Raw genomic sequence first — 25,506 nt, forward strand, 5'->3', positions numbered from 1 at the left:
ACTTTAAGAATATTTATTTTTTGTAATTTCAATTCCGCATGAACATTTATTATTTGTGAATGTTTAATAAATGTATGTCACTTTAAATTAAGGCATTCGGACTTGAACTTGTGACCTCACAACAGGTCATGTCTCTTAGTAATGTCATGCCATTTTTGTAATATAGCATTTAAAAGATTATATATTTTTTAAGGTCAAGTTCGTAAATTGCAATCAATTAACGAGAAGGGGAAGTTTTGATTTGATTGAAACTTTTTTAATAAATTAATTTTTTTTGTCATCTAAGAAAGGGTGGATTTTTCAAAAGATAAAATTGCAAAGTTTAATTGTATATAAAACATTGTCTTTAATTATATTTTTGAAATTTGAAATATTATTTGACTTTTGTAATTTAACGATATCGGATATTTTGTTTGTCTCTTTCAGATTTCAAATCATAAAATCCAATCTCATGTCGATCAATTGTCTATTACGACGAATAAGTTGGTTTTTTAACGCCTTTTTCAATTTTAGAGCAAAATCCTTTCCTGCTGTTTTGAATGACGATTATTCAAAAGGCTCTTTAATAATTATTGATTAATCACAGACTATCACTTTCTGTCTCTAGAAATTACGTTTGCTGATCCATTTCATTCTACACATCAACCTTTTATGTGAGCGTATAATAACAATATCGTGAAAACAGTAACCATCACTGAATAAATGCCTTTTTACAAATAAAAAATATATGACTAATTCTTTGCAAACATAAAAATTAAAGTTAGAGTAAAAAAACACATGTAATAAATAATAGCATCATGATTCAACACGTGACAGGAGGACAAGCAAATGGCGATGACAGATATTAATTTTGAGTCGATTACGTGACTAAGAGCAGAACAGCCTTCCGTCAACAAGATTCTTATAAGTAAACAATTGATGATTATTTTTTTCTATGAGGTCATAATAATTATAATTACGGTTAATACAGCGACATCGAACATTAATAAAATGTACAATAACGACTTCTTTTTAAAAATACTAGCTAAACCTTTACAATATTTTTATATAGAATAAATACAAAAGATCTTAAATAAGTTCATCATAGAACGCTCCCAGCGTTCTTTGATGGTTATTACAAATTCTCAAAGGCAAAAAATAGCTTGTTACTAGTTTCTTTGTGTACCAGGAGTTGGTTCCTACGAAGAACTTAGTCAATAATTTCCTGTTCAAACGAATAACATGGAATTATGTACAAAAGAGTAAACATTGGAAATAAACGCATGCTATCTGTACATACATCAGTATGCACATATAATATAATTATAGTGACAATAACAAAGCTCGAGATGAAATACTGTGTGAGTTTTTGTTTGGAACAGTGTACTGACAGTGACCTACATGTGTACGTACACGTTTGGTCTCTCACGATATAGAGCCATAGTTTAAATAAGAAACCAACTTCAGACATACCAAGAAAACGTGATCTGAACTTATATCAAACATTTTCCTCATAATTCGTTATAAAAATACATCATTCTCATTAATCACAAATACAGAAATATTTTTTATATTTTTCAACCAAAATACTCCTATTAATTTACAGATGTATCAATTTCCTCATAGATTAATATTCATTAAAACTAGATATTTATAAAATGATGTCTTTTTATCCGATTCTTTTGCGATTTCATTTTGTTGATTTTCTATTAGTTGTTATTACAGAAAAAAGGTATAATGATAATAAAAATGTTGTCGTGAGTTGGTTCCACAGGTTTGAAACCATATATTTAAATACATATCTACCGCGAGTTCAAAACCCGACCTCTTTTATTATTTAGGTGTTTGATGTGAAACCCAAACATTAATATTTTTATTTTTAAGATTCCAAATACTGTATATCATTATTTCGTACATTCATTCAGTCAGTTCCTCATCATATTTGCGATCTTGCAGTTTAGAATCCTTTAATTATCATTTAATATGAATAATTAATCAAATTGGTAAATTAAAGTTGTGTCGTTTATATAGTATTTTTGGATCGAATGCTGGCTTTTGTGTCTACGGATAGGTTTCCATAAGTAATACTGCCTTCGAACATATAAGAACACTTATGAATGAAACACCTAAGAACTGTTAGTGCATCAATTTATTAGAGAAACATGGACTAGGCACAGATCTCTCCTGTTATATTCCGTCTGAATTATCTGAAACAACGTTATTGAAAAGACGTGGATTCCGCCAACATCATTACAAAGTTACAGAGATGAGAGGGACAATTTGTAAGTTTAGTTAGTTCTGTGACTTGGGACTGTTCCTTTTTCGTGATTGTGTTATTTATAAAGTTTGAACTAAGCTTATTAGAATAAGATGTTATTTGATTTTAGTTTATGACACAAGCATTATCATTAGCATTGAGTCTCCTAAGATAACATTGTGTTTTTTTTCTGAGTAATCTCAAATTCTGCCAAGAACAAAAAGACTTTATGTGAGTAATCTCATATTCTACTAAGAAAAACAAGAACAAGAGGCAAGTACAAAGAGAATTCCGGTAAATAATAAACAAGTATTTACCGTCTCTTACTAATGATTTCGATGAACACAAAAATATTTAATGTTTAGGGCTGTTAATCTAATGGTAGGTACGCGGTAATGAAAGTTTAAGAAGATTAGCTTTAAACGCAATAAACCGATTGTTGTTAAATATGAACCGTTCAGTAACTAAGCTAAACATAAAACGTATTAGTAACCTGTTAGTAGCCATTCCTTATATTACGACACTTTTTTTTTTAGATAAATGATCTAAGCGCTTTCTACTAATATAAGTCACAACACTATCACTCGATAAGAAATGTAAACAAATTAATTGTAAAACACAGTAATGACCGGGTTATCTTTGTTTAAATTTCCCTTGTTGTAGATACTTATACTTAAAATTACCTTTCTATTTACCTTTATTACGATACGTGCGATTCAATAATAAGGTTAGAAATTTCTTATCTTTATATAGAAATAAATTAGTTTATGAAACCGGTTAACTTATGTTTAATATTTCAAAGATTTCTTTGATAGATTACACCTTGAATCTAACAGAACTCGTTTCGTTACAACGTTACTTCATTTTATTATAAGCCGATACCGCTAAGTTCCACATATTTGATAGATGAATGAATTTCAATAGAACAAAACATAAAAACTTAAAACAATGCCTGAATCATGTGTTGGATCAATATACTGAGTAGGTTTGGCACGTCTGATAGACTTATAACATTTAGATAATGTCATGTTTTTGTTTTTCGAGCAATTTATATGGGCCATAATACAATAATATTTTAAAATTTTGTTATAAGATATACGATTTTTTATCGATTTTAATAACATCAGATAGCCACAGATTGATTAAACCGTTTAATAAGCTAATTTATATACTAACAAATGAGAAAAACGAAAAATTCTTTAAAGGTTGTAAAATTCTTAGTTTGTATACATTTTTTTACATTATATAGATGAGCTCAATATATATAATTTATTATATTTTGGAATCGTATTCGCAAAACAACTAGTCAAAGGACGAGAACCATCGCATTAAAAATATAGAAACAAAACATGAAAAATGTTATATTATTTTATTTTATAAAATATTAGCATTTTGCAAGGTTATTTACAATCAAACTATTGTCGTCGTAAATATTTTTCTCAAAATATTAAATTTTAAGCACATACATACACGTACCTATAGATTAAGGAAAATATATTCATTGTGTACATAATACACAAAGTAGATACATATTTAGACAATTCATGAACGAACATTAAAATTAAAGAAATACCATATTTGACCTTTAACATTATATTTCTCATTAGTTCTGTTAATTGCCTCATCGGTACATTACAGTGAACGTAAAAACAAAAAAAAAATAACAAAATATAATACACAAAGGTACATGTTTAAGGATCTGTTTCGTGGCCAGAACTTTGAAATTCCTGTACTTTCATTGACTCTTCATATCATATCACACTCAAAACTGATGTCATTCACCTTGCATTATCAATACTTGATAGCTAGAAGTGATATTTAATTACATTTTTAAATTTGTGTACATTAGAAAAGTTGACAGAGCTGGCTTCTATTACCGCCCACAAGTGATGAACCTGTAGCAGTTATTTTAACAGAATTCCAGTTAATAAGAAGACATGACTTCTTTACTCGACATTTATCATACTATATCGGTCCTGAACTCTCATCATCTTGAGTAATTTACTAAGGTCGACCGCAACTACTTTCAATCAGGCTCGCGTTCAACCTTCTAAATAAAAAAAACGCTATTTAGGTGAACGCACTGACAATCACGTGTGTCGAGCACGTTGCAAGCGGAACACGAAAATACAGCTTGACGTCAGAAAACATCTCGTGAGGATAAAGAAATATATTAATGCTGTAATAACAAAACTGTTCATTAGATACGACGTCAATACTTAATAGTTATTATATGATTTTATATGAGCGAAATATTGTTGGATCGATATCTCAAATCACGATAAAGAAACCTGACATCAAGTAGAACAGAATACGTAAGTCGTTAAAGACAAATTACTAGTATTCTACTAATTAAACATTTTAATGACCTAATTATATTACAAAAAAAACTAGTCGATAATTGTGCCTTTACATTAAAATATTTATATTTATCTTTAGTTAAATAGTTTACTCTTTTTTTTATATTCGACTGAATTACAAAAAAATATAAGTGATTGCCATAATGTCCTTTTTTTCAACACTACTTTTCAAGGTTTCCTGAATATAACAACTAGGTATAATAATTAAAAACACTAACGCGATTTAATGCCTCGTGCATAAATATATTATTTCCGGATAATAAAATTGTTATTGTCTGGACAAAGATTTATTGTAAACTGTAAATAGACATTTATAACAATAACACTCAAATCGGATGACATTTGTAACATAAATCATCACAATTTCACTTTATTGATTTAAAGGATATAAATTGACACCGAAACAAATTAGATAATTAATTATTAGAGAATAATTTTAATGTGCATTGATTAATTACTAATTATTTGTACTTACATTAATTGTACCAGTTTATTGAATGATAAACGTTAAATTTGCAAGTAAGTAAGTTTGCATTAAATTAATTTCTTCATCGTTTATTCTTTCCCAATAGAAACTGATAGATAATCTACGACATCTCTACAATATTGCGACAATGAAATACTTTGCAAAGAATAAGGGCAGATTATTGCGACTAGAATTTTTATACCTAATGAAGACGCAATTCCTGTGATCCTTTGTCTTGAAATTATTTATGTGAGCTTAGCAGAATTGAAATAACTATTTCTTAATAATATAACTGATACAAGTATTTTAATTATTGAGCAAAAAACATTAAAAGATTGAGACCATTTTTGTACCTCCTCCTTTTTTGGAGTCGGTTAAAACAACTTTAAACTAGACCTCAGTTTTCAAGGGAAGTAACAAAACTGTTCATTATAGGAATCAGGGTTTATGATTTATTTTACAATTCTGTAATAAAAATAACATAAAGTCTTAAGTATTGGAAATAAATTATTTTAAACTATATACCGTTACGTCGGCAGAAAGAAATAATAACATGTGCACTTAAAATAATATATATGTATTTTTTATATTCGTAATAACAGTCAGCTCATGATATACAATCAATAAATATACTCAGACTTCGAAAATTAGCAAACGGTAAAAAAAACTAGTTTTAATTTATATAGAGAGATAAAACCCCCCTCCGTCGAGTTCACGCATGATTCATGTTTATACCGGCAAGTGGCTACGTAAAATTAAAATCTTCAACCATAAGCATTCCGCACGCCGACTCGTGCGCACGTATGACACTTGTGTGCAACAGATAATACAGCGGGCGAGTGACGCTCCCTAAGAAACCTAGAGTTGAAATCAATAATGTCATTGGAAGTTTAGTTCTGTGATAAGAGGTTGTTGTGCTATTTTAATATAATAACAAAGTGTACTGTTATAGTGTGTGTTGTGAAAAATGTTCCCTAGAATCCAAGGACTCGTGAGTATTAATTTTACATATTTATTAATATAATAAGGTAGAAGGATGTTCCAAATGATTAATGATTTTTGATGATTATGTATGTATAATTTTATACAAAGCTACACATCTACGGGTCGGACCCGTTCGCCTTGTTCGTTTACGCTTTGAAAGTAAATTTGCTACGTCTAATCCAGTTTAGAGAATTAATAAATAACTAAACTAACGAAATGTTATACAATTTAGTCACGCTTTAAGATCTTGCAGACATTCATTTTATGTAAAAGATTTTTTTATGATGTTTCTTAATATCTGTGTATACATTTACAAGTATAGGCAAAAAACATGGTAAGTATGAAACAAACATTAATAGATTGTTTGTAAATGTAATATAGCGTATTATTTTCAGATTCTCTGTGACCAAACCCATCCTTATTATTCGTTCATTGAAAATTCATTGAATATTTAAACCACGTAGCGACAATTTTCACTCTCTAATAGTTTTAGGTCAAGTGGCACATCGTATTTAAAAATATTTTCTTCTTTTTAAAAACGTAAATATATCAAAGAAAAATTTAATATATTTATGAACATAATTTCAACGTCTTTTTTACTTCCTTTTTTGGAACAACAGTTACTTAATGAAAGAAATATTATAAATAACAAAAATAATATTGGAGTATACAAAAATAATATATAAAATTTATTTACGTTGCTGTGGACAAACACAATAATTAATAATATATATCATTTACATTTTTAGTTAAATATCCTTATATTGATATTAAAATAAAAGCAAAAATGTGTATTATAACTTTTGGAATTATCTCGATGATTCAACATGACTAAATCATTACTCAAAGGAATTCAGGAATCACAATATCAGATAAAATCATAACGAGATGAGTAAGTGCTAACAGTTAAGAGTTTTCTGTGAAACACACTGAACGAGGAAAGCCGTTGACTCATTATCATAACTAATAACTGTGATATAACTGGCACTGTATTTCGTTATCAGTGTTAATTTAGGAATCATAATTTCACTTATACAATTCATTCGTTGTTTCAAAGCGTTTTTTTATGTTTTGTTTTTGTTGTTGTTACGTCTACTGGATTTACCGATGTTAATATTTTACTTCAGTTTATTAAAATTGTTGTTACATATGTAGACATTTTAAATTTACTGTTTGATTATTACTTAAAAACATAAATTGTCTCGCTTAGTTAATATCATTTACTATGATTAAGTAACAGCATTATCCGGATCATTTCTATGAATGAACATAACCTTTAATTCCTCATTGTTGTAGTTATCCATTACGGATAACGGATAATAGTTCAAAAATATTCAATAGTTTTATTACATGGTTATACTACGTTTACTTAGAAAGAAAAGAAAGAGCTACATTATTACTCTTCTTATGAACAACCCGGAACACTGTGGATTATGGTCCCTTTATACTATTGTATAGGATTTCAGCTGTTTATTCTTCGAATGTCACAGGTATAAGAGAATTCTTAGAAATTATAAATAACATACTTTGCTACATTTTCGCATTAAAAAGATAATAAGCGTAATAAAACTATTAATATTTATTATAAGGTAACATTAAGGATACAAATATATATGAAGTATTGATTTTACGTCTGTAAAACAGATTTATGTTTAATTATTTATAATAACAACGTCTTGAAAATGTAAACGTATTGAAACAATATTATACCTTGAACTTTATACTAGGTCACTGTTCAGAGTTGCTCGTTGAAAATTAATAGTAAGTATAGGTTTCACTGTCAAATTAAAAATGCACCATCAAAATTATACAAGAGTGATAATGGTAGACGAGTCTGTAATGTATTTATTATCATGTTGTACAGAAATACAAGAACATATTCAAGTGAAAATCCGCATAATAAAATATATATAATATAAACAACCTCCGAACGTTTTGTCAATGTTAATGTATGAACCCAATAGAGCAGCTATCAAATATTATTGCATAAAATTCATTGATATATAGCGTGTCATCTTAAATCTAAACTTCAATAATGTGTTTAAAATATTAACTAATAAGAATCACAGCAATAAATAAATTTGTATAGTAAATGTAGAATTAACATCGTAAAATAGAGAGCAATTATTAAAAAAAAATAAAAAGGTATTAATAATTTAAACATGTGAGTATCCGCATTTGTTAACGTTATGTACGAGCGTTCGTATACAGGATATATACTTTTTATTCTAATGTAACAGAGTTTTTTCCATTTGCTTACATATATCCCAACACGTAACCGATAGTTCCGTGTCATCGGGAATTTATTAAACTATAATTTATAGAAAAAAATTACAAAAAATATATATATTAATTGTCACAGCTCAAATCAAATGTGTATATTTTAATTAATGTTAACTTTTAATTTTGGCCAAATCGTTATTTACATTAATACATTGAACGTAAATCGTTGATAAAGTTACAAAATTAAATCCATTCAGATGTATGAGTTCATATTCTTTGATGCTTTCTTTATTGATTGAAATCAAACAAGTGTAATGTTCAAAAATATATGGAAATATATTGAATCGCTTTAATCTCAGACAGGATGTGTTCAACCGCTTCCTATCAGATCCATTACACCATGAATTCCTATGAAGTTGTATTACTATAGGATATCCCATTACAAACCCGATCTGGGCTCACATCAAAACGAACCCATACTCCCACGGGAGACAAAACTACATTTCCATTTATTATTACCAGTAAATGAAACTCACTTTTTTTTACGTTTTATCGTGATTTTCTATTACGTACGTCACGACAAAACCTTCGGTAATTAACTTTCCCTCGACATCACCTTGAGACATTTTAAACCCAAATGACGCATTTTTTCTGAATGACATTTTTCACAGTTTCGTGAATTAAATGATTTAAAAATCAATTCCGTAAAAAAACACTTCAATCTCACTCCAGCCAATTTAATAAGTGCGAGTGTTCATGGCGGCTTAAATGTGGCACTCAGAAAAATTACAATGTACGGAAGAATTAACAGTAATTAATGGATGTAAAAAATATTCAATACTATAATGTTATGCATAATATATAGATTAAAAATCGTTTTAAATTATTAGTTTTACATTATATTTCTCTTAAAATTTCATTGAAAATAAAATACAACAATAGAAATTAACAAATTGTACACAACTTTATACAGATGAAAAAAAATTGTTATTAAAAAATATTATTATTTATTTTACAGTTATTAGTATTTAGTAAAAAAAAGTAGTGCCGTATAACATTTCGAACAAATATACTCTTAATAATGGAAGTTTTTTGCTTAACATGCTTAAAGGACTCCGACTAATAGTACCTATTTTAAGACTATGAAAGCTTCGGTAAGTTGTAAGAACAAAAAATATCTATATCATTTAAGCCGTGTAAAATACCGAAGCCTGCAAACCAAGGATATATAGATAATTATAAAGAGTTACCGTGCAGCGAAATATAAGTAGATGAAACCTAACCAAGCAACAAACAAACATCAAAATAAAACCCACGAAGCCTTATAGATAGTGTTTTTTGTGAGACATGTGTGAGGCGGACACGACTGGCTGGAGCAATTAAGAACATCCTGTGGACCAGCTGGTTGGGGACTTGCTGCATAAGAAATAAAAATATACAGACGGCAATACCATAAGACGCGATTGTATATATTACAAACATACTAACATTCTAAGAAATATATATTCATGATTAACATTTTCAGATAACGGTAACCAAAACAAACATACACACAGCTTAATACAATGCAACTTTTGAGACTTAATATTCAAGCGACACGACACGTCGCTCACCTTGACGATTTTAATAATAAAGGCCCAGCCATATAAAGATTGGTTCGTTCATAATTATCATGATAATACATGAGAAAAACATAAAATGTTTCCGCCGAGGAAGTCAATTTTGTACATTTTATGAAATAATGTTATGCAACGTACATGGGATCGCTGCGTTTCATTAAATACTATAGTAATATTTTATAACCTCCCCTTCTTTATATCTAGGGACGGTGATATTGATGTTTTCAAACTGAAACATACATATTATTCCTTAATTACTGAACGAAATTCCCAAATGGTATGCAAGCAGTACATGAATCATAGCTTCATGAATCACCACTCCCGAAATACTTTGTCTGCATCTTATAGGATTGTGTGTCTACCGCTGTAACATCCCTTTAGTGTGCCATTTCAACATTGTATGAATCACTTTGGAGTTTACGACTTACAAATGTAAGAAAACATTGTGTATAGAAAACTATAATAAAGCTAGATATTATTCTGTAATGATAAAAGTTTATATTATATATTGTACCTGCCGTCGGTACAGTTCAGAGACTTCGCCGAAAACATCTGATAAACCTTATCATAATGTAAAATAGAGGACTATCCCAAATATATATTCTATACACGTTGTTGAGTTTTTATCACTTAACCCACATAAACGTTATCATCGTGATGTGCTGAAAATGATCCGATGAAGATGAGAGATAGCGGAGTCCTCAGATGATAATCGTGAGATGTGTTTTGTCATTTTAAATCCTCAAATGAGATAAAAAATATTACGGATACAGATATTTACATGTCTTAAACCAATCCTATATAAAATCAATTTAAGAAAAAACTAGCCACACGAACTTCGGTCTCTATCAGTAACAACGAACGAGTCTTGTTACAATTACGTATTCAATTAATAGCAAAAGTTATCAAACACACGTTTGTTTTGTCTTGACAGTATCTAATACATATAGTAAATTATATTTTTGTTTTAAGGAAAACTGTGTCTTTATTCCGTATCAATATTATTAATAAAACATATAGGAAACAATAAAACGATATAATGAATGTTTATCCTAGATAATTCTAAGACAATGAATGCAACAAGGTTACTTGACACACATCCACTTTATAAGTTATCAGTCAAATTATTCTGACCTACATATTGATAAACCAAGATAAAGGCTTATCTTAATCACTGTTATGTGAAAACATTACTTTCTTAAGCCGTAGGTAATATGTCAAAAAAAGTTTCTTAAAACTCTATAATTCACAAGTGTCAAACTTCATTTATTTAAATTAAATAAATGATCGGACTGTCGTTTTCATTGTCTAAACTACGGTACCTTAATTTAAATGTGAGATTTGTAAACATAACTGCTATTGTCTTTACTTAAAATATACATATGTATAATACTATGGGTATCAAATAAAACCTCCCATGGAAAGGCAAATCAGTCAAATCTCAAGTAATACACGACAATACCAGTTTAAGTAAGAACATGAACCACACTCACGTATTCGTGAGAATACTTGAAGGATGTCAGCACCTAATTTTCCGCGGTACGTGCAGACCGAATAAACTCTTTGTCTTTAACACAATGGACGTTTTAATTTTTTTAAATCTTTAATTGTGAAATAGCTTTTAGTTCAAATCTGAACCGCCTCACAGTTAGTCGTGCTTGAAATTGAAAAAGAACTGTGCTGTTTTTGTTAGAAGTGTCACCGAAATAGAAATAATAATAGTGACTGTGAACGATTTTAGATGGTAGTGGATTTTTGATATTGTCTATCAACATGCGTAGACACATTATATGTAATCAGAATGGGAAAGAATATGCTTTCACTGCCTACAAGAGTCTGAGACGGGAATCTAAGTTGATTTTGTTCCAACGAACGGTGAGAGAATAATAATTTTATTAAATTAATTATAGTAATGTAGTTACTATTTAAGCATGTTTAATAAAATATCGCGTAGAGTCAAAACTGGTAAGATCTTAATGTAGAGAGATCTTAATGAAAAACCGATTCTATATAAATAAATAAATTTGAATTATCGTTTAAAACAATATTTGCATATCCGTAACAGTAAAGCACGTTCCGTGATATGAGGAACGCGAGTTCCAGCGTACGTATCTCATATAACTGTACATTACTTTAATATTTTAATCCATCAAGATTAAAATATTATATTTTCTGTTTACTATTCATTGCGATTGGTCTTTATACGTAAAGAATACAACCTTTCTAGTTATAGTATACTAGAATTATTGTTATACTAGAATTATATTATGATATAAATTTAAATAATTATGTCAAGGTATGTTAGTGAATGTATGTAATGAGTTATAAGCAGACTGTGCGATATATCCCTAATACGAGTTATAGCTTCTAACGCCATACTCCCCATTACCTAATGACGACCGGCCAACGACCGGCAGCTAGTATCTAATGGTCTGTCAACACGCCGAAATTATACATATTCAAACAAATTAATAATAAATTAAGACACTCGTGTTGTCAATATACTTATATTTTAATATTTATATATATCGATCTACTTCAAACATTTATATTTAAAATTATTAGATAAAAACAAACTTAACTTATGTTTGCAATTTGTAAATGAAAATCTTAAAGCTATACATAAATGAGGGTCTATTATTAAGCTAATAAAATATGTAAATGTTAATATTGTTAAAATATTAAATTAATGTTTCAGCCACTATTCTATTGTTACCACTCTATCCAACTGAACTGATCTTAGTTCTTTATCATCGATATGTGTAATCTTGTGTGGAAGTCATTGTGTTAATGCAAAAAAGTTCAAGGTTATGCTTTGTCTGATCTGCCAATATGTCATTTAAGAAAAAACCAACACGAAAATACACATTACAATCATATATGTAAGTTGGTTCGTATGAAAGGGGCAGTTAAGAATGAAATAAGTTCACAGCCTATTTGCCTATCAAAAAACTATAGTGAATGTAGTTCGTAGTATGAAATGTATTATCTGTAGTAATATTTACGTAAACAATAAGACTATCTCTGGCTCCGAGTCTTGTATAACAAGATATCCAACAGTGAAAAACGTTGCAAATGGCGTTCGACGACTTACTCAACTGTTATTTCCTTCAATATTGCAAAATAAAGTTATTGTTACACAGTGAATGCTATGCTTTAATGTTTAGAATGATAATATTTTAATATATAAATATTAAAAGTATTTTATTTGTGTTGAGTTCTACGTTAAGTGTTCAGTGTTTATTGCGGTCAGTATACTGCAGTCGGACTACTGCACTGACTTTAGTTATTATTTCTTAATTAACATGAAACAATTAACCTTGGCAATACCGTACTTGCTGTTAAAGTCTCTTCTTTGTTCTGTTATCTTAATAAATTTTATTCCTTGCTACGGTTAACTTATGGAACTTTTCCTATTTATTTGTCTCAGAAGACAAATGTCCAACTGACGGTCAGTCTTGCTATGCTATTGCGTTATCACATTCTTTAATCAGAACTGAGAAATAGGAAATGTGTAATTGGTATACATGTTATAAGCTTTACTGAAACACACAATTACAATGTTTTTTTCTTTGAATCTTTGTTTCTTATAAAGCTAAAGCATAAAAACGATCTTGTACCACTTAAAACAAAAGAAAGTTCATAATCCGCTCACATTTCTTATATACACGTGGCTTTTGATTTGTGACAAAAGTTGAGATATCTAGATGACGATCACTTAACCAAATAAAGGAAAATGTAACCATTGTAGCTTCGTTTATGTTTTCTGTAGATTGTCAACATATAGGGATTTTTTGTTTGTATCGGTACCACTTCGAAGCCATGACTCTTTGCTATGAACAAAAACACTTTTTTTACGATAAATTATTTGAAAGTTGAATTTAACCGTAACTTAAAATGTTATGGTATTATAACGATGGGTATAAAAAAAAATATTTTTAATTTTTTTAATGACGTGGAAATAAGTATTGAAGTTTTCAGTTATGTTTTTCGAGGAATTCTATTCTTATATTTCTAACATAAATAACCCGTAAATGATGCAAAATATTACTATTGCACTAGTAATGTTAATTACATACAATCCCCATCTGTAATAGTGATACTTGTAGCCATTATTGAAATTTTCTCATTTCTAAATATTTCTAAGATCAATTAACCTCAATATTAGAATGATTTATATGAGTAAGACAAAAATAAACAATAGGTAATATTGCAACATCAAGCCGTTGTTCAAACATTTAAAAATATTTTACAGTTTGCTCTCAAGATCACACATTATTTACATTTAGCGTTCCTAACATGAAATTATGTGTTACCCGTTATGTCTATTTGTACATAATGTTTGTGAAAACGAATCAATTTTCCTAAACACACATTGATATTGACCAGATTACATTTACATCATTGGAGCCAGACACGACGACTCTAAACGAAATAAACCATGGAAGCATAAAATAATTTATTATTATTATTACGTATATTTTTTATTTGTTGATATTTTTCTAAAATTTTAATACGCTTCCAAAAAAAAATTAAATATAACAGAGATAAAAAGTAAATTCACTGAGTTATAATTTTACTACTTTTGCAAGTGAAGGGACATAGAAACCTACAAAATTTAAGTTGAAAGTATTTTCAACTTACTGATAAAAAGCAATTAGGCCGCAAGTTTACAAGAAGTACACTACTATTAGAAGCATCTTAGTTTTTTTACATTGTTATATAAAAACCATTTGTTTTCTGTTACAGTTTCACTCCGTAACGGAGAAGCGATCTCAAAATCACGACGGCGAGAACAGCATGACCATCGTCACAGAAAAGAAGATAGAAGATGACGCATCGGAATCTTCTGGAGGAGAGAACGTGGATATAGAAGGTGAACTATTCATTGTAGCGATTTAAAATAGATAAACATAAAAAACTATTTATATTCTAAGGGAATATCTACATTTCCTTTGAATTGAGTGCTCTAAGGGATTTAATATCATACCTCTTATGTGTTTGCTCCAAGTTTTCCACCCATTTAATAATTAGTTGTAAAAATGCATCTAGACTGATAGCCCTTTAAGAATAATGACAAATATGATCGTTCATGTATAGAAGCAGCCACTTTTAATGTTGAATTTAATGGAATATATTAGGACACGTTTTAGGACCAATGAAGATAACTGAATTCGATACTTTAAGTTTTTCAATATAATTATGTAAAATTAAGAATATTTAAGAATTTAATTCAAAAAGTATGCAAATTCGTCTTGAGGCCAGTTTAATATTATTCAAAATTTAATTAAAAACATTTATACATATACAACATTAGATTAAGTAAAATGAAACTAAATTTATACCACTTATATCAAAACCTCCGAGAATGTTATATATAATATATATCGTATTATCGTAATATATATCGTATATACATATAGGTAAATACGATTTTACAATTTTTTCCGTATTTTCTGGATATTGACTCCACTTTGAACAAGTTTGAAAATATTTATTAAAATTAATATTAAGAACCAACTTAAGCACAAGGAAAATATAACTTAGATTTTTCGTCTAAAACCAAGTATTCGTTATTTTTTACAAGATTTACTGCTCCCATACTATAAACTCCAACGCAAAAGTAAACAGTCAGTTTCCAGAAATTTTTTGATGTACTTCATCGAAAACAAAAACAATACATCACATGCGAAAATTTATGAACGAAACTAGAAAATATCTGTGTTTACCATGATAATCAAACTTGTGGTAAGGTTTGTTTTAAAAGTATTCCATATAACCCAAGTAAAGTAGCATTGTTCCAAACTTACTCCATACTAACAACTTCAACTCGATACTTGAAGATGTAAATGTAAACTAGCATTTGACCTTCAACGTTTCAAGGCCACTGAACGATGACCCTGATATTGTAAAAACGAATAGTATTATTAATATATCATAAATAAACAAAAATTTTGAAAATTACAACTTTTTGTGCTCATAAATTATTTCCCTAATAAATAACAATTAAACAATTATGAATCCTATTATAACAATCGCATAATTCAAATTTACATAACATTAATTTATATACAATTTTACAATTCAATATTTCATACAAGTAATAAAAACAAATGTCTAACGAAACAATGAAATGAAAACTCTACATTATAAGTTAACAGTGTCTCATCACGCTATCGAGAAACAAAGGAACAAATACCTGTTCTTTGTTGGATATGCAATTAATTGCATAGCTGCAGAAGAAATAACTAGCTTACTTCTTATATAGTATGTGAACTAGGCAGCTTGTGACGTGTTGCACTTAGACAGTGACTGATACAGACGCGATAGATACGTACATATGTACATAGGTGGAGGCTTCCGGGATTGACAGAAGCGAGAATAGCATATGTTGTATGATTTGATTTATATTAAAGACTTTAAACTTCTTAGTTGTCGATTTGTACTACAAAAAAATATAGTTCTTTTGTGGTAATTTCATAATACAACAAGTTTCATATTCTAATATTTTTTTTAATTTAAAAAATTTAATTGTTTAAATTATTTTTTAGGTATCAGCTGTTAGTTTATCCTTTTAGCTATATAGAAATATCTCTACAGCTTCTATATTTTAAAATAGCATCTTGCAAATGTCTCATAACAATATTGATATAAAAGGTCATTACCCCGTCGGTGAAATAATTGACATGTAATTAATCAGATTTAAAACCATAACATTTTTTGTGACGACAAGAATATTGCTACAACGTAAATAGATAAAACACATTTCAATGTAATTGCATAAGTTGTTTAAGGAAGTGCTGTACGTTAATGCTCATGGCTTACTACAGTGAGTACATTTCAAGTACCGAGTGTTCCGAGACCACTCCTAAAAGTATTGTCGTTGTATTACGATTTTTATATTTGAAATTATAGTTGCGATATATTCATGTACATGCATATTGACAATTCACCTTTTTTATGCAATAATGTTAACTTTGACTTCATTTACAACTAAAAATATAACCTCGAAGACGGTCAGTTAAATATATAACAATTAATTAAATTCCTAGTAATTATTCCTGGAATAAAATTTAAGGTAAGGAAATAAAATAAAATGGTCAGACAATAGGACCAATACAATCTAATAAGGAATCAAACAGTACAGTGCATGTCTTAGTGCACGTCACAAGCGATAATGACGTCACTCATTGGGACTGTACGGTGAATCATCTGAATACGGCGTAAAAATTATACCTGAATACGTCACCAATACAACGACGCCCACATTTAACGGGAAGTAAGACTTTAAAACGCCAAGATGATATATCACTAAAAGAGAATATTATTATAAATGTACTCGTATATTAGTGTTTGAAACAAATCATTAGTAAGGTTTAATTTAATGTACAATAGGATTTTAGAGACGCATTCAATTCTTTAAACACAGAGACCTTGTAACAGATTATCTGCAAATAATATATTTATCTGTTTTTGTTCATGACAATGCATTAGCAAAAAAAAAAATAAAATGAGGTATTTCATAAAAATATATTTGAAGTGTTACTGCAATTTTTGATGTAGACCATTTGAAAAAAACGAGTTTAGTGTGATTTTGCCGCTACTTTTTTTTGGGATGAGAAATATAATAAAATATGATTGAATTAATTACAAATAAAGCAGTCAATTTTGACCTCAAAATTAACTTTGAAGAGTCAGTTAAATGTGTTCGTTTATGTATAGTGATCCTACATACACCAAGGTCAATCACGCAGATATAAGACCTTGTTTTTGTCAATGCCGTCCGAGTCTCATTTTATTTTTTTATTTTTTTGTTGTTTATAATTCTGTATTACCTACTAATCTTGCGACATGGTTATTAACTGAAAGACATGACAATGGATATTTCACTTTTTTGTCGCTTTTTGCTAAATCATTTAGATATTGGATCTAAAAAAGGCCGTCCAGTTGCGATGTTAATAAAAAATATATTATAGTTACAAAAAAATATGTTCTTAAATGTTGCAATAATGTGTTTTATCAAAGTTTGTGAATTTGAGCTAAAAAGCAGTTAACTTGATCGATTGATTGTTCGATTTAAGTAATAAATTTTGACTATAATAGTATTAAAATAAAAAAATATTAGTCTATAGAGTGGATAAGATAATACCAATGGCCATTAATGTTTCGCAAGAACCAAGTACAAATATTAAATGAGATCTAGAGCTGATAATTTTTATAATTACAATGATAATTTTAATATTTCGTGTTATTCTAAGCAACCAAATCAAATACCGCATGTTTGTCATCGTGTTCCAATTCATGTCAGATTTAATTGACATAAACGTATCAAATATTTTTGTGTAGTGCTGCTATAATTCCAGTTGTTGGTAGATGAAGATGGTAGTATTATTTTAATTAAAATACAGTCAGTACAGATAATTCAAAACAAACACAATAAGAATTAATCTTATTACAACATATAATTTCCTCTCACTTCGTAGGCAAAGGTTTTTTTCTCCTTAATAAATACAATGTTCGCATAGTTTTTTCTGCAACGATTTTCGTTATATTTATCATTATGGTGTATTTAAGTTCGAATGTCTTATAAAATTAATACAGCTCTGAAGGTCGAATTCCACCATGCTTAATCAAATCTTACTGTTTATTAAAAAAAAGTGTAAGTACTGATAGCATAAGGTATATTATCGGAGCTGCAGTCGGTTCGCCAGACAACCTCGAGACCTTTCTCTCGGCACACTTACCGCTTATGTAATTGATTACGTACCTACTTATTGTACTCTTGCGACATTGAACTTTAAATAATATTAAAACATACGCTACAAAAAATTCACGCATATGTACGTCTTTATGATACACTTTTGACTTTAAGACGCATACGACCGTTATTATAAGCGACACCAACGGGAAATGTTTTCGTCATTTTAAGGACATAATCAATAGCAATTATGTATGTATACAATATACAAACATGAGATAAATTCAATTGAGATTAATCGAAAATACAATTCAGAATTTTTAGTTGTGTAATATATTTTTACATTTTTTGTAACGGATCCCTAACATTGCTGGGAAAAATGACATCGGCATGCCACCCTTCAATATTCAATATTATCTCGAGGGAATACCATAACTTTCATTTGAGTTTTACAAAAATTATACAAGATTTAATATATATTTGAGAATGAATAGGAATTGATAACCACTAACAGATTATAAATTCTAACTATACATATGTATGTATAGACAGGTCTCAATGTACATTTTAAATCTTAGTATACAATTTTCTTTTATGAAGCAGAATTATCGAAGCAATTTTCAAAGCATATCATTCTTTTGTTTATACAATTCTTTCCCGGACGAAGTGAATTCAGTCCTGTTTATTGTTGTTTAACAAACCGGTACGTCACTTTATCAAAACATACAATAAAGAGGCATTTTCGACATAAGTAAGACCTCAAAAACAGGTTAGTCTGAATGTTCTTAGAAGTAAACATCATTCTAATCTAAGGCTTTACATTTAACTAGATACACATGTTGTATATGACCTTGGAATATGAACGTATATCGGTCACTTATCTCAACAATATCAGCTTACTTGGTAACAGTTTAGCTTTATTAGGTTGAAAATAAAAAAAAATTAATAACTTCGTAGTGTATTTAAGTGGCAAGTGGTGGAATATTTTTTCGTCTTTCATCAGTTCTTTATTAGTCATAAAAAAAATAGAAGGTAATTGTTTATTTTATTGTATTACTGTTAAAGTACAATCTACGACTTATTCTTAGTTCAAGTGCCTCTGTCATTTAAATCACGTTATATTAACACAACACTTGTAACACTGATAATATATATATTATTAGATCACAATAATAATTTTATAGTCTTGCATAAAAGAAAAAAAATAGTGGAAGTTATTTATGATGCTTACGGTACATGATAAGGAAAATTAAACTCCATAAATTTTATAAATAACAATTTGAAGAGTTCATATCAGCTTTATGTCTAGGTATATAATATATGGTGCGTTTGTTTACAGACAAGTCTCTACCAATAGTAGGGACAGCCTTAGAGCCAGTGGACTCCGAGGGTCATTCAGCCCAGTGTTCATGCCCCAACTGTGACGAGGTTCTATCCAGATTCTCCGAATGCAGCATTTGTCTAGAACCTTTACAGGTAACAATGAGTCATCAACCTTATCAGCCTTGCTGACTTATATCAATATTTATTTAAATTTGATCAGAATACAAACACTACGAAGTCTTCCCTATTAATAGGAAGTTTGCATTAACATTTACGAACTCGTATGTTATGACTATTATAAAACACCTGAAGAGGTGCAAAGGTCGACATTTTGTCTAAAATAAAAAAACGCACACGATAAGCCATGTTTCGTCACCAACTAATGGAGAGACAGATTGACTTTATTCCTGTTCGCGACGAGAGACGGCTTGAACACTTATAAAATCAACACGTCCACATAATATAACAGTTATAACGACATGTAATAGAAGAAAAAAACACTTCGATAAATTTTTTATGCACATTATATAATCCACTATGTCGTAAATGCGATAATACCTCTGTAGTCTCTTTGTATGTATCTTTCCTTTTCGTTGCTCATCTACTAAATCCCTATCTATTAAATTGTGGACATAAAGTTAATAAAATCTTTAGAAGCATATAAGTATTTTTTTGACATGACTGCAATGCCGCTATAAACGGTTGGATGAGTTTTAAGATGAAAAACTTCACGAGCTCATGGAGAATGAGCTGTACCGTGCCGAGTTCCCTTTTGTAGCTATAAATTTACTTTGACTTGCAAATTGTATTGATATTTTGATGTTCTTTTTTAAACGGCAACTTTAATTTACAAACTTTTAAAATTCACTTTATAATCATGCGATGCCCCAGTTAACTTGTCTTTAAAGTGCCATTTGAAATGATATGATTTTATTTTTTTAAATGATCATACGACAAAGTCTTAAATGTAAGAGACGGTATTACTCCATGTAGTTTACAACGTAAATATCTCAAGGCCGGCGCTATAACAGGTGTTAGTAAACGTTATTAAAATGTATATTACACTCGAGGAACAATCTGCGGGTTCGTTGAAGCGAATCTTATCCGCTTAAGAAATTAATTTAAAGTTTTCTTTTAATTATAACCATAACCCCTCTTGAACACGTTTGAAGTCTAAAGTCATTATTCCATATCAAACATTTCCACGCAGTCATATAAAAGAACCTTGGTCCTTATCGTATATAAATAAGAGGACAATGCTCACCACTTGAATATTTCATTGTTCCCGGTTTTCAAACTCTTTGTCATATTAGCTGTATACAGCCCGCACCTTGTTTAAACGATGCTCAACGAACTTATTACGTTAACCGAAGTTGAATTATGATAGTAAGTGGTGCAAGTTTCTGGAACGAACTAAAAGGCTTGAAATGAAAATAAAATTTTATATTCTTTTATTTCCATTCTGGATAACACGTATTTATTACACGCCATAATAGTTTCTTTTGTATTATTGTGTATGTTTATAATTTTTACTAACAATTACTTTCGAGGGAAATCATCTGTACCCCTGAAATACGTTCATGTAAATGATACATATCATTTAGTCTACGCTTCAGGATTCGATCACCTTAATATGCCACCGATTTATTTACCGCCGTTAAAGATAGGTACCTACTTCATAGCATCGAAATAAATCAACGTATAATTTCAAATGGTAATTACACATTATTGTATCCACATCGCAAATATAATACTGGTTAAGCCTTATAACACTCGTTACATGTAATATTCAGTAAAAATTCAATTTCCAATCGAGCTATTCCAAGCAATTAATTAGACAAAATCAAACGGAGGCGAGGAATATTACATCTGATAATTTAAAATATAAATTGATTTATAATCATGAAAACAAACTAAAACATTGTCCACCTGGCATATCTCTACTTGAGGCGCGTGATACATTTCATTAGTAAATTGGTAATCAAATTGATATGAGGCACTATACAGCGGCTCCATAATGTTTTCACGAGGCATTGCATTTTCACGTCATCATATATTTCCTTTGGTAATGTTTTTGCGAGAAGATACTTTATATGCATTAGTTTGTAATGAGAGAACTTTTCCAGTGCTGCGGCCCATGCGTCTGTCCCTGGTGCGGAGGAGTGTGGTGTGTGAGGTGTTCCAGACGTATGTCTAGGTGTGCGTGGTGTCGGAGCAGTCTTAGAACACCAGCCGCCCCCTGCCTCGCGCTACAACGCCTCATCAACGATCTGATGCTACCGTGCAGGAATTACAGGTAAGATTTTTATGGCTGCTATTATTTCAACACCGCCCCTTACTATCAATGAGAAACGTAATGAGATGTAACACTTTCGCGTATATATTTCTACATTTCAGTTACCTTCACAGCAACCGTGATCACGGAAGTTTTGAAATAAATTATAACGCGCAGTAATCCCAAAATATTCGTTTTATTTAAATGACAAACTTAACAAAAAGTTAATTTATTTATAATAACATTATTAATAATCATAGCCCTTAATGGATTCGTATAATTTTAATAGCGGATATAATATCATTATAACTTAAAATTCACATATATGTGTAACATTTATGTTATTGAATATTAAAATGAGGAGCTTTGTTCTTCATTGGTTAAATTAAATAAATTATAGAAATGAACAAACGAATCGTAGAAAACCAGTTTTGTTTCATGTTTCCTCCTTTGATAAGAACTATTATAATTAGGACGGTGTGCTGTTTTAGATGACACAATGCTATGATAAAACACAAAAATATTAATAAAGCAGTATAAAAAATTCAATGATAGTAATAAAAAATGTACTAGAATAACAATATTGTTTGAGAGGTATGAAGATATTAGTTCAGTATCTTACATTAAGATGCATATAAAATAAATATTACAGCTCTCAGTGAGTTTACCTTTATTATTGAAGAACGCTAGCTAAGGGTTTGACATTGACGGAGTTGTTTTAAAACAAATTAAGACGTGCAGAAAACAAACAAGTTAGGAAAACTTGGCACTATAACAACTACCTATGTCAACATTTACAGTGGATAATACGCCGAACCTACATACGATATAGTATAAAAAGCTAAGAAGTATCGTTAGTCATTTTATTTATATTAAACGAGAGATTTTATTAAAAAAAACTGTACGAAAAAGAGTGTATTTAATCAAACCTTCAGATAAACTTTAATTTCTTGGTTCGATAGTCGTAAATTTGCCATAAACGATTGACGAAAAGCAAGGTCAGATTTTAGATGGACCTATAAAATTCTCACGATCTGTATTGGTTACAATCAAATAAAACGTAAGACTAATAAAAATCGCCGTACAACTATTTCATTATATATCTCTTTCTGTTGCTTGTTTTAAAAGCTAGGTTATTAATATGTGTTGCGAACCATTTAGCGTAATTTTTTTTATTGTAAACAAGTATACTTCTATTTTCTTTGAAATTAACTATACAAATTATGTCAAAAGTGAAAGTCGGTCAGGTGACGTCCCAAGAGAAATTTAAAGAAAAACTATATCGACAGGGCGTTAATCGTGACGTACCAGATAATTCCACTAATATCTGATCTACAGTTTCCTGAAATGTCTGCCCGTCTGTCACGTATCACTGTTTCTGAAATACGTTTATTCCCAGAGGATGGCCCGGTAGCCGGCTGTAAATTATCGTTCTAGGCCTACGGTTTAGCCTTGATTGCTCTCGATGGAACGTGATTTACTCTCCGTATAATAGATATTAGGAGTTGGCCCACTTGTCAATATTTTACTACAGTCAATATATTCTATATTTATCACAGTTAAATTCAAAAACAGAAAAAGTGATTCTTAAAAATGATTCCAATGTTGAATCGCATAAACACATAAACATATGTACTTTAAAATATTACATTTTTCATTTAACCTTTATCGTTGGTATTGAACTCATTTTTCAATGCTAATTTTGTTATTATTGTGAATATTGTTTCAGACGAGGTTGCACGGAACTCCTGACATCTAGTACTAGAGTAAAACACGAAGAGGAGTGCAAGCATGACACCATGATCTGCCCCATCACAGCGACATGCTGCACGGTCCCCTTCGAAGAACTCTCCGCCCACCTTCAGGCCAACCACAACATAATAGCCGTCTATTCGCAGAAAATCAAAATATTAATAGAAAACTTCCAAACCAAACTCAAGAAGACCGCGTGCTGTAGAACTAAATATAAAATAATTTTGCTCTACCAGAAGAGCGCTTTCATCATCAAAGTATGCATATACAATTACCATGTGAAAGTGGAGGTCATGAGACGGAAACTCGGCTACATAGCTGATGTCAAGTCTGAATCTAAGAAGAGCGATTACTGTGCAGTGATCGAGTTCCAGAGTAAGGCTTTGTGTACTAAAACAGCTATTCTCATAGAGAACGAGGCTTACAGCAAGAAAGCCGAGGTCCAATGGAATGACGTGATACTGAAGTCAGAAAACGACGAGGCGATAACGATCCACGTGAACATCGGTAAAACTGAACCAGAACCGATGAAAAGAGAAATCTCTGAATCATGATATCACTGGGACTTAATAAATAAGCATTGAAATCTGTCGACATGATTTATAAAACAATCATGGCAGACATGTGATGTCATTTCGCAATCGGAGATGACTTAAAACGTATGTAAATCATCTCTGAATGATATTTGTTGAAGGCCAAAACTTAAATCAGTGTCGAAAGCTGATCTATTCTAGTTGTAAATATTGTGGACGAACTGTATATACGAGTAAATATGTAATGTGAAGAGTGTTCCTGTATCTCGTCGTTCGTAGCGACAAAGTACATTCCAAGTAATTTGGATCTTATTTTTGTGATTTTATTATTAGTGTACAAGTGTCTATATGGTATAACATGCGACTGACGTAGAATTAATGTTTAGCAAAGATATAGTCGTTCTTAAGTATACAATAAATATTATTAGACTTAGTGTAGAATTTTATTTTTATAAATATTACATGTAATATCCACGTGTGTACTCTCCTTATCAGTTGTTCCTGAACACGCCCAAGGCGAGCAGACTACAAGTCCCCTACATCATTTTAACAACTATAAACCTTCCGAACTCTGTAATTAATTTAATATTATGGTAGATTTTGTCAACTTATCTTGTAGCTTTCATTAACGATACTGATTAAAAAGTGTTAATTTATTACATGAAATAATTAAAACACAAATCATAGCTTGGGTACATATTTATAATACTTGTGTTAGTTAAAAAAATGAAAATAGTTAAAAAAACTAACAAAAAACAAATATCAAATTAAAAACTAAAATAAAGTTATATTTAATGTAAATATATTTTTTTAAATCATAAAAATTCTTGTATGAGTATTAAAAACATCTATCACCTTGAATATAAAATAAATTCTTCTTATAAAACAGTTAATGTCGAAAAATTTTCAAAACTGTAGGTTTTCAAATCTCAATTCTGACACAAGAATTTGACACAGTATATCCTTGTGAGAATGATTTTTAATAGTTTCTTTAACGAGAATAAGACCGTTCAGGAATTCGTATCAGTTTCAACCTT

At 29.8% G+C, this 25,506-nt stretch overlaps 2 protein-coding genes across 4 annotated transcripts in view; one reads left to right on the forward strand and one right to left on the reverse strand.

Annotated features, from left to right (window-relative positions):
* The window catches only part of LOC116772262 (adenylate cyclase type 2), a 95,439-nt gene that overhangs the window by 16,463 nt on the left and 53,470 nt on the right, over positions 1–25,506 (reverse strand). The window lies entirely within an intron of this gene.
* Positions 5,826–24,902, forward strand: LOC116772263 (probable E3 ubiquitin-protein ligase sinah). The gene is made up of 5 exons (XM_032664372.2): positions 5,826–6,053; positions 14,638–14,764; positions 19,926–20,062; positions 22,036–22,205; positions 23,914–24,902. Exons 1-5 carry the CDS (start codon positions 6,030–6,032, stop codon positions 24,488–24,490), a joined length of 1,035 nt encoding a protein of 344 aa, XP_032520263.1. The 5' UTR covers positions 5,826–6,029; the 3' UTR covers positions 24,491–24,902.

This window comes from Danaus plexippus, chromosome 12, assembly GCF_018135715.1.
Source record: "Danaus plexippus chromosome 12, MEX_DaPlex, whole genome shotgun sequence".
Classification (NCBI taxonomy): Eukaryota; Metazoa; Arthropoda; class Insecta; order Lepidoptera; family Nymphalidae; genus Danaus; species Danaus plexippus.